We start from the raw sequence: 10,714 nt of genomic DNA, 5'->3' as shown, positions 1-10,714 counted from the left end.
TTTCCCCTCATAGTGTTTGAAGGTTGATGGGAAACAGTCTCCCAAAATAGAACGGATTTTCTTCTATAGAAAGCTAGCACTTCAATTCTATAGAATCAGCGAACACAACATAAGATTTAGTATTAAGAACGAGAGAGAAGAGAAATATCATAACTCTGTGTGATCTGGTGTGTCTTTCTCCCTAAATTCATCTACTATTTATAGGTGAGTGGTGCTTCTTCGAAACAACACAATGACTCTTGGCAAAAAGTAAGCAACTCTTTGAAAAGTCACATATTTCGAAAAGACACACCATTTTGGCATAAAGCACTGTTTCGAACCAATGTCTATTTCGAAAGATCACACCTTTTCAGCATGATATATTGTTTCGAACCAGTGCATATTTCGAAAAGTCGCATCTTTTCGGCATAATGCACTGTTTCGAACTAGTGCACCTTTTTAAAAAGGTTTTTCTCACTTTACGTACTGTTTCAAGAGAAACCCATCTTATCTCAAACGGGATAACTTGGGAGACAAATTACTCATTCATATCTCAATAGATTTGTGCAAATCAATTTTTCTAACAATATATACTTTCACGTGTCACTTCCAGGCCATTTTGGAGGTGCATAAAATAGCTGTAGGAACAAATGATTGTGCTGGGCAGGAATATAAAGTGCGCCAATTTAATGTTTTATTACTGCACTGCCCAAATTTATCAAGATACAACCTGTAGCAATAGGATATCATTGATTAATAATAATTGGCAATAAATATCTTATGTTATTTTCTAGTTTCTATAAATGGGACAGACTGAGACTGAGTCTGAAAACCACGGATACACTCTAAATTCTCAATTCCCTCATTCCCAACCATTTAATCTTGATCAATCAACAATGCCGGTTTCTCGAATTGCCCTAGGTATGCGCGAAGAAGCGACTCATCCAGATGCGTTAAGAGCTGCATTGGCTGAGTTCATATCCACAGTGATTTTTGTTTTTGCTGGACAAGGTTCCGGCATGGCATTCGATAAATTAACAAATGGAGGTGCATCTTCTCCATCTGGCCTAGTCGCCGCCTCAATTGCGCACGCTTTCGCTCTTTTTGTCGCAGTTTCTGTTGGCGCTAACATCTCTGGTGGCCACGTCAACCCCGCGGTGACCTTTGGTGCATTTATTGGTGGTAACATTACTCTGTTGCGTGGTATACTTTATTGGATTGCTCAACTCCTAGGATCCGTTGTTGCTTGCTTGCTCCTCAAATTTGTAACTGGCATGGTAAGTGTGACTCTTAAAATTCAAAAGTTAATTATTTCAGTTTGAACTTGTAAGTTGTAATAACAGTACTGATGTTGTCCTTTGTGTTGTATGATAACAGCCGACGTCTGCTTTCGCATTGTCGTCTGATGTTTCAGTGTGGAATGCGTTTGTGTTGGAGATTGTCATGACTTTTGGATTGGTGTACACTGTTTATGCAACTGCTATTGATCCAAAGAAAGGTGATCTGGGAATAATTGCACCACTTGCAATTGGCCTCATTGTGGGTGCAAATATACTTGTTGGTGGGGCTTTTGATGGGGCTTCAATGAACCCAGCAGTTTCTTTTGGACCTGCTCTCGTGAGCTGGGATTGGACTAACCACTGGGTTTACTGGGCTGGACCATTGATTGGAGGTGGGCTTGCTGGGCTTGTTTATGAGTTGTTCTTCATTAATCGCTCTCATGAACAATTGCCTACCACAACAGATTACTAAGCTTGGATGAAATCATGAAAACTGTGGTTTGGTGATCCGGTCTATTCCTTTTTAATCCCGCATTTGTTGTTTTATTTATTCAAATATTTGTTGATCATGTACTCTCGACCGTTTGCTTTCAGTGGGACACCATCGTGTGGTCTATTTCAAGTTGTTAGAGTGTAATTGTTATGTTTTATTCTGGTTGTATATTTTGGTTATTTGCATTTTTCCTTTCTTTCTTTTCGTCATTAAAATTAGCTTTTGAAAATTGAAAACTAATATGTGCTCTTGTAATAGCATTAATCCAATCTTGAGATCTAAAGCAATGCATTTATGTGACTACTATGTGAGTCCTAGTATGATGTCGTACGTACTACGTAGAGTGTAGATTGGTACAGGATTAGAATTCACTATAAGGCACAAACTAGAAGTCTAGAATAGCATATCGAATTAGTGACCAGGCGTCCAGGCCTATGTGGGCTAAACCAGGTCAGAAACGTGTGGGCTCAGCCAAGTCAGAAACAAGTTTCGGCTCAGTTGGCCCAATAAACCAGTTTTGGTCTGGTCGGCCGAATATGACGGACCAGGGTAATGAGAAGTTCTGGCCCGCGAAGGTCGGGTTTAGTGTTGTCGGCGGCTAGAACAAATTTGGCCCAGTTTCCAAACCATTCAGCATGTTGCAGGTGTTCTAGTCTCTTTATAGTACTTGAGAAAACTAAGACTTATCAGTTAACTAAAAAAGATTTTGTAGTATGTGTAATTTTTGCAACTAGGGGTGTGTTTCTGCCGAAGCGGATCAGAATATGGGTTTTCGATTTCCGTATTTTCAGAAAAAAGATATGTTGTGCTGAGTTCGATCCGATCGGATTTTTTTTTCAAAATTTTAAAAAATCGGATGAAAATCAAAATTTAGATAATTCTGATGAAAAATCAAGTAATTTGGATAAAATTCAGAAATTATTGAAAATTCAAATATCTTAATATTAAATCTATTTTATAACTTGTAATTTAGGGTTTTTAGTTTGTGGGTATTATATATTGATTAAGGAAAATTAATCCAATAGGTAAAAAGGGTAAAAAGGAGTGGGCTTATACTAAAACAATTTTAATTACTTTAGAATTTTAGATATATTGTATGTAATTCTAAATAATAATTTGGCAAAATGGGATTGGATATGTGCGGATTCAAAACGGAAAAAATTGAAAAATCGGAATTTCAAAAAGCATCGAAAGCCGATCCGAAAAAATTTCGGATCGGAATTTCGGAAAAAAGGGGCACCCACCCCTATCTGCAACCATGAACACTGTGAAATGGACATCCAGGGGTATTTGTAAATTGGACAAGTACAACTAATGGACAATAATAGCAGATAACAAAATAAGATTGCATCATTTCGATCTACACTACAATTAGATATATCTTTGATAGTGCCACAAGTGGAGCAATTACCATGTCAACTTAGCTCAATTTATTCGATTTATTGTTGTTTTTCCTTAAGGTAGGCTTACATACAAAACACATTTACCAAACTAAGGTATATATATTATAGAAGACCATGTTCCCTACAGAGACTAAACGGGATGGAGTTTTCAGGAGATGTGTTACAGAGTTACAGTTAGTACTCAGTAGAGCTATTACTTGCCAAGGGTACAAAAATTGTTGCTTGGATGGTAGAAGAGTATGAGACAATGTACTCATAAGGAAATTGATAGAAGTTAGGGAGTTCATGGTGTTTTGATCTCAAATCCCTGGTTGACGAGAGCACCAGTTACCCATAGACTCATGGTTGAGAAGTTGATTTGTTCTCCACATTCCTTGACCTGTTTAGAACAACAAGTCAATAATATATCAATCAAACTAGCACTATATATACCACAGTAAAATCAATACAAACTAGGAAGCAAAAGAATCAGCTGCAAATGCTTACATCCACTGTAAATGTGAGTACAAATCTATCAGAAACTGTGGTGAAATTTGAGCTTTCAATAGTGAAAGACGATAATGACTCTAAGGCCTTGTGAAGAGCTACTGCCACCCCTTCTCCCTTGTTGCTTACCACTCTTACATAGAACTCTTTCTCCTCAACTTGAAACACATTCATCTACATAGTCATATGACATGATACATTTGTCAAATGTGAGAACAAAGACATGAGAAAATATGACCACCGATGACATTTAATACTTCAGTGCAAAGTGCAAACAAAGTAGCAGAAGATTAGGTATAAACCTGTAATACTTTCTTGCGAACGGGATGAGTATGCTCGATAGCATTATTGATTTTCTTACAATTTTCAACAAAGCACTGAACATTTTTTGATCCACTGAGTGTCGCTTCAAGCCCTGAAATTTCAGTTTTTAGCTTCGTAGCTTGCATTTGCAAATCCTGCACGTATGAAACTGCATCTCCTACAATTGATGCCTTATCCATCTGTTTAAAAAACCAGAACAAAAACAATTATCTATAAATGTACCAAGATGAAATATACAAATGTTGACATGTTCCAGAAAATTAATTTTTCACACGCATCTCAGAAGTGCACCTTTGTGATGTTTGGAACCAAGGACCGCAATGCATAGAGCTTCTCCTTCATACGACTTCTCCTCCTGCGCTCTGACATTAAAGTTCTCGACCGATCACCAGTTCTATTTTTTGTTGGTGTAGTTGTATTTGCAGAAGAGTCAGCTCCGTCGTTTTCCTCATCACCTTGCTCAATATCACCACTAAATGGTGCCAGAGAATTGAGAATTGAATTAGGTTTAGATGTACTAGTGCAGTTGGCACTGAACATGTTTTCTGGTGCAGGACAAAACTGGCTATCAACATTGCCACCACCAAACATAAGTTCGCAATCGTAATTTGGCGCATAAGGGTTTACATCTTCTCCTCTTATTAGATCGATAAATTGCTCAAAGTTGCTATCGTTTATGAAATCTTGAACTGATAATTCACTAACTTGCGCTGTTGAACTTGTGAAAAATCCTAGATTCTCCATTGCATAAAGATTAACCTTTTTAGTTTGAGCTGCACATTGATAATCCAAGTTTAGCATGTTATTATAGTGGGAGGTGTGAATGGAATCATTTGCTTAGAATCATGACATATAGGGATTATTAAACATATATAAATAATTATCAAGTCAACCTTCAGAAGGCTATTAGTTCAATACAATGTTCAGGTAGATGAACTATAAAATTAACTCAACAAAAATAAAGTTGTTCTGAGGTTTACTGCTCACTTGCGCCGCCATTATGAGAAACACGACTGTCCCCAAACGTTGAGATTATTGCAACTGGTTGGTTGATTGTCTCCTCCGGCGTTGGCCACTTTCTATCCAGGGCCATGAGTCCATGATGAACATTTTAGTTAATCAGTAATCACCTTTGGATATGACAATTTTGTCAACTAGTTGCTAATTTCCTATACATGGCATTCATTCAAGTCGTAATATTAGTAGAGCAGGAGCTCAACACCATGTAGATGAGTAGATCAACATGATCAATTAGGCTACAGCAAAAATATTAACGTACATCACCAAATCTGAACCATTCTTATCATTATGAATTGGATAACACAATTTTTAGGCCATATCTAGAATTTTGCACTTAGATTTCGCCTAATTTTCTACATTAATGGTTCTCTTTCTTTTATTTCCTCCTCCCGTTTTGTTCTTATTTTACAGTAATAAATCGAATCAAAGACATCAAACTGTACAATGTTATGTAACAAAAAGGGTTAACGAACATTATCCCCACTAGATGAGCCAATTAGGATTTCCTCCCACTAGATGGGAAATTAGGGTCTAAATTTTTTCCCCATCTAGTAAGAGAAAAATCCTAATTAGCTCATCTAGTGGGAGTAATACTAGTTAACCCTAACAAAAATGTCATAATCCTAATTATGACCTGTGGCTTAGGAGTTAGCACACCTGTGTGGAGTTGTGTGCCAAGCGAAGCTACAATATAATTTGTTGAACACTACCAGTTACTTTGAGTATCTGACTTTGAGATGTCATTATTTCGTTCTGATAATTTGGTCGTTGGATCATGCAGCCCGACCAGCACATTGACTCCGAAGGCCCTTAAAGGTTATTTCAAGAGGTCGTCAGTTCAAGCTCATACACGAGTACAAGTTTCGGCGAAAAAAAAAAAAAAAAGATCGGAGTTCTGTCTATATACTTGGCTCATTTGGTCACTACTACATGCTATATGACTCTATCTATTCACAGAAGGACTCTCTGTTGTGTACCAGTAAGTTCATCTTAGAGACTCAGGAAGAAGGAAATGTTCCATTCTGTTCATTCAGAGAAGCCCCACTCTGCTACTATTGGCGAGATCCCTGATCGGACTTATTCTAGATTTGACTTGCTTTCTTTTGCATTGGAACTTATTTACTAGACTTGTAATTTGTATTTCCAATATTAAGTTTCGTTAATCTAAATTTTGCTCACATAGGAAGAAAAAAAAACCAAAATAACATAAATTCCCTGTCTCTTTTTTAATGGAAAAAAAAAAAAAAAAAAAAAAAAAAAAAAAGATACCAAGTGACCTCCACATTTCTCTCAGGAGCTGACAATAATGTGATTTAGACCAATTACTTGTAACAGCTAATCTCTTACTGGCTAGGATAAGATTATTAACGTAAGTGCACTTATAATATGAGTTAGACCTTGGATATATTATAAGTAAAATTATTATATCCTTTGAACGCGCATTACATAGTCGATGCAAGGTATGTTATTTGATGGAAAGAAGGCCAACACGAGGTTAGCTTCAACCAATTACTATATTCTTCTCCACTCCACGGGATAACCTTGTGTTCTAAACGAGGCTTGTACGGTCGTAGAGATACATCAGTTTTCACTGGGCTATTGGGGCTTTCAGGCCTATTTGAGGGAACATAATTTTCAAACTTAAATCCCCCATTTCTAAAGCCCACAAATAAGATCCATTCCTAATAATCTTGGGCTTATTTCCTTCCATCTTCTACCAGCAATAAATGCAACTCCTGTTAGAAATTCGGGATACGACAAAAATTCGATACGGGAATAATTCAAGAATTATTCGGCGACTCAAAAAATAGTACGGTTAAAAATTTGCAATATGACAATTATGCAGTATTTTATTAATACGTGTTTTAAACATTTTGTTGCAAAAATTTGAAAATAAAAAATTCGTGATATTATGTTAATAAATATTAATAATAGTTGTCATTCTTTACAACATAACAAACATATCAAAGCAATTTAGCTACGAAAACATTGAAACCAATTGAACGGTCTACATAAGTACTTTCATTTATTTGTTCTTGAATTGAAATTACAGTTCAAACTTCAAAATACACACACCATAATATGACAAGACAATTTAAATATTACCCAAAAAGATAAAAACAAAGCTTTAATTTTTGATTAATTTATTACTAAGAATGTAAAAGAACTTAAAATAAGAGTGAGGATATAAAATACATAAAAAATAACAAAAGCGCAACTGAATTTTCATTCTTATTATTATTATTTTTTGGAGCCAAATTTTTGAAAAATTTGTCAAAACCGAATTATTTGTTTCAAAACAAAAAAAAAACGCAAATTATTCCGAATCTTTGAAACATTCGGAAGTATTATATGTATTGACCTTCAAAAATTCGATTTGCGAATAATTCGGCGAATTGATAACAAGGGATGCAACACTAATCAAAATTGATGATAACAGACATGATAATTCTGAAAGGGTATCGTGAATTCGTGATTCTAGGTCAGGCTAGCGAAGTGGTTGGGCCAATTAGGTGGACCTCACGGTCGTTCTCCGGTTGCAGTGGTCTTGCATTTGCCTCCGCATACTGCAAAAAATGTAACTATTGTGTATTGGTGCAATTCGTCAAAAAGAAAAAAAAGAAAATTACTTCCACCACAATGTTAGGTACATACATCATGAACGGCTGTTCTTAATAACTGGACTTGTTCCTTTGTAATGCTCCTCACCTGGGAATTTTGAAAGTGTAGGAATGCAGATATTACATCTATACCTGTAAAGAAATGTTGGAAATAATTGTAGTGCAAGTGTATTTAGGATTTGAGGGGAACAGGTATACCCTTCTATTCAGGGTCCAAATAACACCTTCAGTACAAGGGGGAACAGTGAGAGAACCCATGTATCTGTAATACCACTTGCCACCCATCTTTATGTGCCTTGGATCAACAACGCCTACTTTCACCTCTTCATGGCTATCAGCAATAGACCACATGTACTTCTCCAACTGAAATTGAAAACCCAACACCTGTATCAGTATTCAGTACAAGCTATACTTAATAATGATTATATATCATATATGTTGTCAACTGATGTTACAAAACGAAAGTTTTTCCTATATTTTTTATTTTGTTTTTATCAAAGATTGGGTTCAACTGCTCAAGACTTCAGGAGTAACTCCGTGACCAGAAAAGAAATAAAAAAAATGGTACATTAAGAACTGGTCCCATGGCAATGCTAAACAAGTAAAATGAGAGTCATATATAGTTATATAGTTTACTAAATTTTACCTCGGCGAGAAATGGGTCAGGCCTTCCAATGTTATACATGACTCCGACAACAGCAATCTTGTTTGTTGCACTATGGTCGGATGCTTGATGAACCAAATGCAACTCTAGATCAAACCTGACGACACAAGCGTATTCCAGTTTTAATGGCAATTATTTGGAATTAGAAAATGCTGTATTTAGTCCATACTCCATATCTATACAAATCTTGTCAATGATCACTTTAATATATGACACTAGTATGGTTAATTAGGACTTCGGCAAGCACCTTTTGCCATTGATGGTGTGCTCTGAAGGTGAGTGCCAGTGGCATTGTTGGAGTTTATAAGCTGTACCATTGATCTTAAGTGCGCCTGCATCGCCTTTCCATTGAAGCTGGACAACAAGGAACCGGTTAACAACTTGAGTTTAAATTTATAAAGGAACAAACAATAAATAACAAGTTTGGGTCTTTGGGATAATAGTTTGTTGACCAACCCATATAACCATGTTGAGTACACAATCACGAGTAGCAAACGCCTGATGAACGTAAGCGCAAAATACACAATTCTTAAAACGTAAAAGAAGTTACCGGCTGCCGGCTGGAAAGCAAAAGTGAGGTATATAGATACTACAGTAGTACAAATTCCACCCGATGCACAATTAAATGCAAGAATGTTTAGTTTCTTACCATAATATCATGACCCCTGTTCTTGAGCGTTGCGTTAGAGGCAGTGTAATTTCTCTTTATTTTCCCATATTTATGAACAACTTCGACTCTCTTGTTCAACAAATCAATAGGAGATTGCATTTCTCCATTATAGCAAGCATCCCATTCTTTGTGTAGTTTTCCCCATTTATCAGGTCCCTTGCTACTCCCCATTACATACTCAAACTCACTCTCATTCTCTACAACACATAAAAAGCACAAACAAAATATTAGTCCAGGCCAGCTTCCAACCCTTCTCACCAAAATAAAATTTCAACACCAAGAAAACAGAACAAAACTTACCAACTTCTTGAGATGTAGTTAGCCTTGAATTCATGGTAAGAACTATAAGAACAATAGCTACAATGGAGATGGGATTGCTTTGATCCGTCATATTTTACTCTAAACTCTCAAAGAAACTTGTACAAACAAAAACAAGATGACACAAGAGTGTAATATATACTATAATATATGTAGGAAATGCAACAGAGAAAATATTTGCTGTTTTTTAATGTCTGGGTGCAGTCGGTGCGACAATAAGGTCCTTAATTATTACTAGTCTTGAGCACGTGGCTACGCCACATGTCTATGCCACAATTTGCTTGCATTGAGCCACTGACAAACTTTATCATATATAATTTATGTAACATAAATAAATAAAATAATTAGTATATTTTTGCTCTTATCATATATTAATTATTAGAATGTTATAATCACAAATATTATGTAATTTAAGATGCAAAATAGGGGCAGAATCGTCTAAATATCTTGTATGATGGAGACAACTCAATCAAAAAATTAGTCCACTCAAAGTAGTAGAGCAAGTTTCATTTATAATATATGTATATTATTTTTTTGCCTCTAAAATATAATAATTATTACAATTGTATTTAGCCAACTATTTTATAATTTGAGATAGAAATTAGAAGAAGGCGAAAGGATTTGTCACGCCTCCAAATGACTCACTTGCTTACGCCGCATTAGGTAGAAGAAAATAATAGATTAAGATTACTAGGTTTAGCACGGCTACGCTACGCCCAACTATTTTTATTTTTTTGGTTTCTGGTGGGGTCTTTAGACATTAAAAAAAGAGTCTCGATCTTCTCCACCCGGGTGGAAAAAATCACGTTTTACACCTTACAAGCTTTGCTTTACACATGTCCCATCATTTAACTCCCAAAATTAATGCAGGTAACGGAATTAAGATTAAAAAAAAAATCAGAAAAATGGCTACAAATTAGGAAAGAAAACACAACCCGTACTGTCTTACACAGACACAAAACTAATAATATGCCTCGAGATAGAACTATAATTGTAGCTAATCTATTACCCATTAGAACTAGTCGCCAAAGTTGATAACAAAGGTTGGACTTTTACTTCAACTTAAAGATGGTTTGTTATCCTCATCATCTTCAAATAGTTGTGATGACGACGAACAACCATGACCATGATGAAGTTGAAGTTATATATGTTGGTTGTTTAAGAGAAGAGATACACCCAAGTGAATAAGAAGAAGTGTCTCAAATCCTGCTTGACTCATTGTGCCCATGCCACTTTTTTACCATATGATCTTTTCACTAAATTATCATGGCTTTTGTAAACAATAACTTTGGCATTTGTTTCATTGCATGTTACCCCTTTCACCGGATTTTGGAGGTCGTTTCAATAGATTATTATGGCAGGCTTATGTTTCTGTTAATAAATTTTTTGCTGATAAAATACTTAAAGTGATTAACCAAGAAGACGATTTTGTCTGGGTACATGATTATCATTTGAT

General features: G+C 35.8%; 3 protein-coding genes across 4 annotated transcripts; 1 reads left to right on the top strand and 2 right to left on the bottom strand.

The window, feature by feature from the left end:
- Positions 1–686: 686 nt before the first annotated feature.
- On the top strand, positions 687–1,920 carry LOC147482447 (aquaporin TIP1-1-like). The gene is made up of 2 exons (XM_086576965.1): positions 687–1,256; positions 1,357–1,920. The coding sequence occupies exons 1-2, from the start codon at positions 783–785 to the stop codon at positions 1,729–1,731; spliced, it is 849 nt and encodes a 282-aa protein (XP_086433091.1). The 5' UTR covers positions 687–782; the 3' UTR covers positions 1,732–1,920.
- Positions 1,921–3,162: 1,242 nt separating this feature from the next.
- Positions 3,163–4,759, bottom strand: FRU (FER-like regulator of iron uptake). Its single transcript, XM_086579881.1, has 4 exons — positions 4,257–4,759; positions 3,944–4,144; positions 3,642–3,815; positions 3,163–3,534 (listed from the first exon to the last, which is right to left on the bottom strand). Exons 1-4 carry the CDS (start codon positions 4,707–4,709, stop codon positions 3,439–3,441), a joined length of 924 nt encoding a protein of 307 aa, XP_086436007.1. The 5' UTR covers positions 4,710–4,759; the 3' UTR covers positions 3,163–3,438.
- A 2,535-nt stretch (positions 4,760–7,294) lies between these two features.
- LOC147482445 (alpha carbonic anhydrase 7-like) lies at positions 7,295–9,459 on the bottom strand. 2 transcript variants are annotated; one of them, XM_086579882.1, is made up of 7 exons: positions 9,241–9,459; positions 8,920–9,137; positions 8,518–8,624; positions 8,253–8,367; positions 7,805–7,969; positions 7,641–7,694; positions 7,295–7,567 (listed from the first exon to the last, which is right to left on the bottom strand). In XM_086579882.1, the coding sequence occupies exons 1-7, from the start codon at positions 9,329–9,331 to the stop codon at positions 7,469–7,471; spliced, it is 849 nt and encodes a 282-aa protein (XP_086436008.1). In that variant the 5' UTR covers positions 9,332–9,459; the 3' UTR covers positions 7,295–7,468. The 2 variants fall into 2 exon arrangements, with proteins under 2 accessions (XP_086436008.1, XP_086436009.1); XM_086579883.1 differs by having other exon boundaries at positions 7,295–7,552.
- Positions 9,460–10,714: the final 1,255 nt, after the last annotated feature.

Source organism: Coptis chinensis, chromosome 8, assembly GCF_015680905.1.
Source record: "Coptis chinensis isolate HL-2020 chromosome 8, ASM1568090v1, whole genome shotgun sequence".
Lineage (NCBI taxonomy): Eukaryota > Viridiplantae > Streptophyta > Magnoliopsida > Ranunculales > Ranunculaceae > Coptis > Coptis chinensis.
This window is presented reverse-complemented; position numbering and strand designations above follow the sequence as displayed.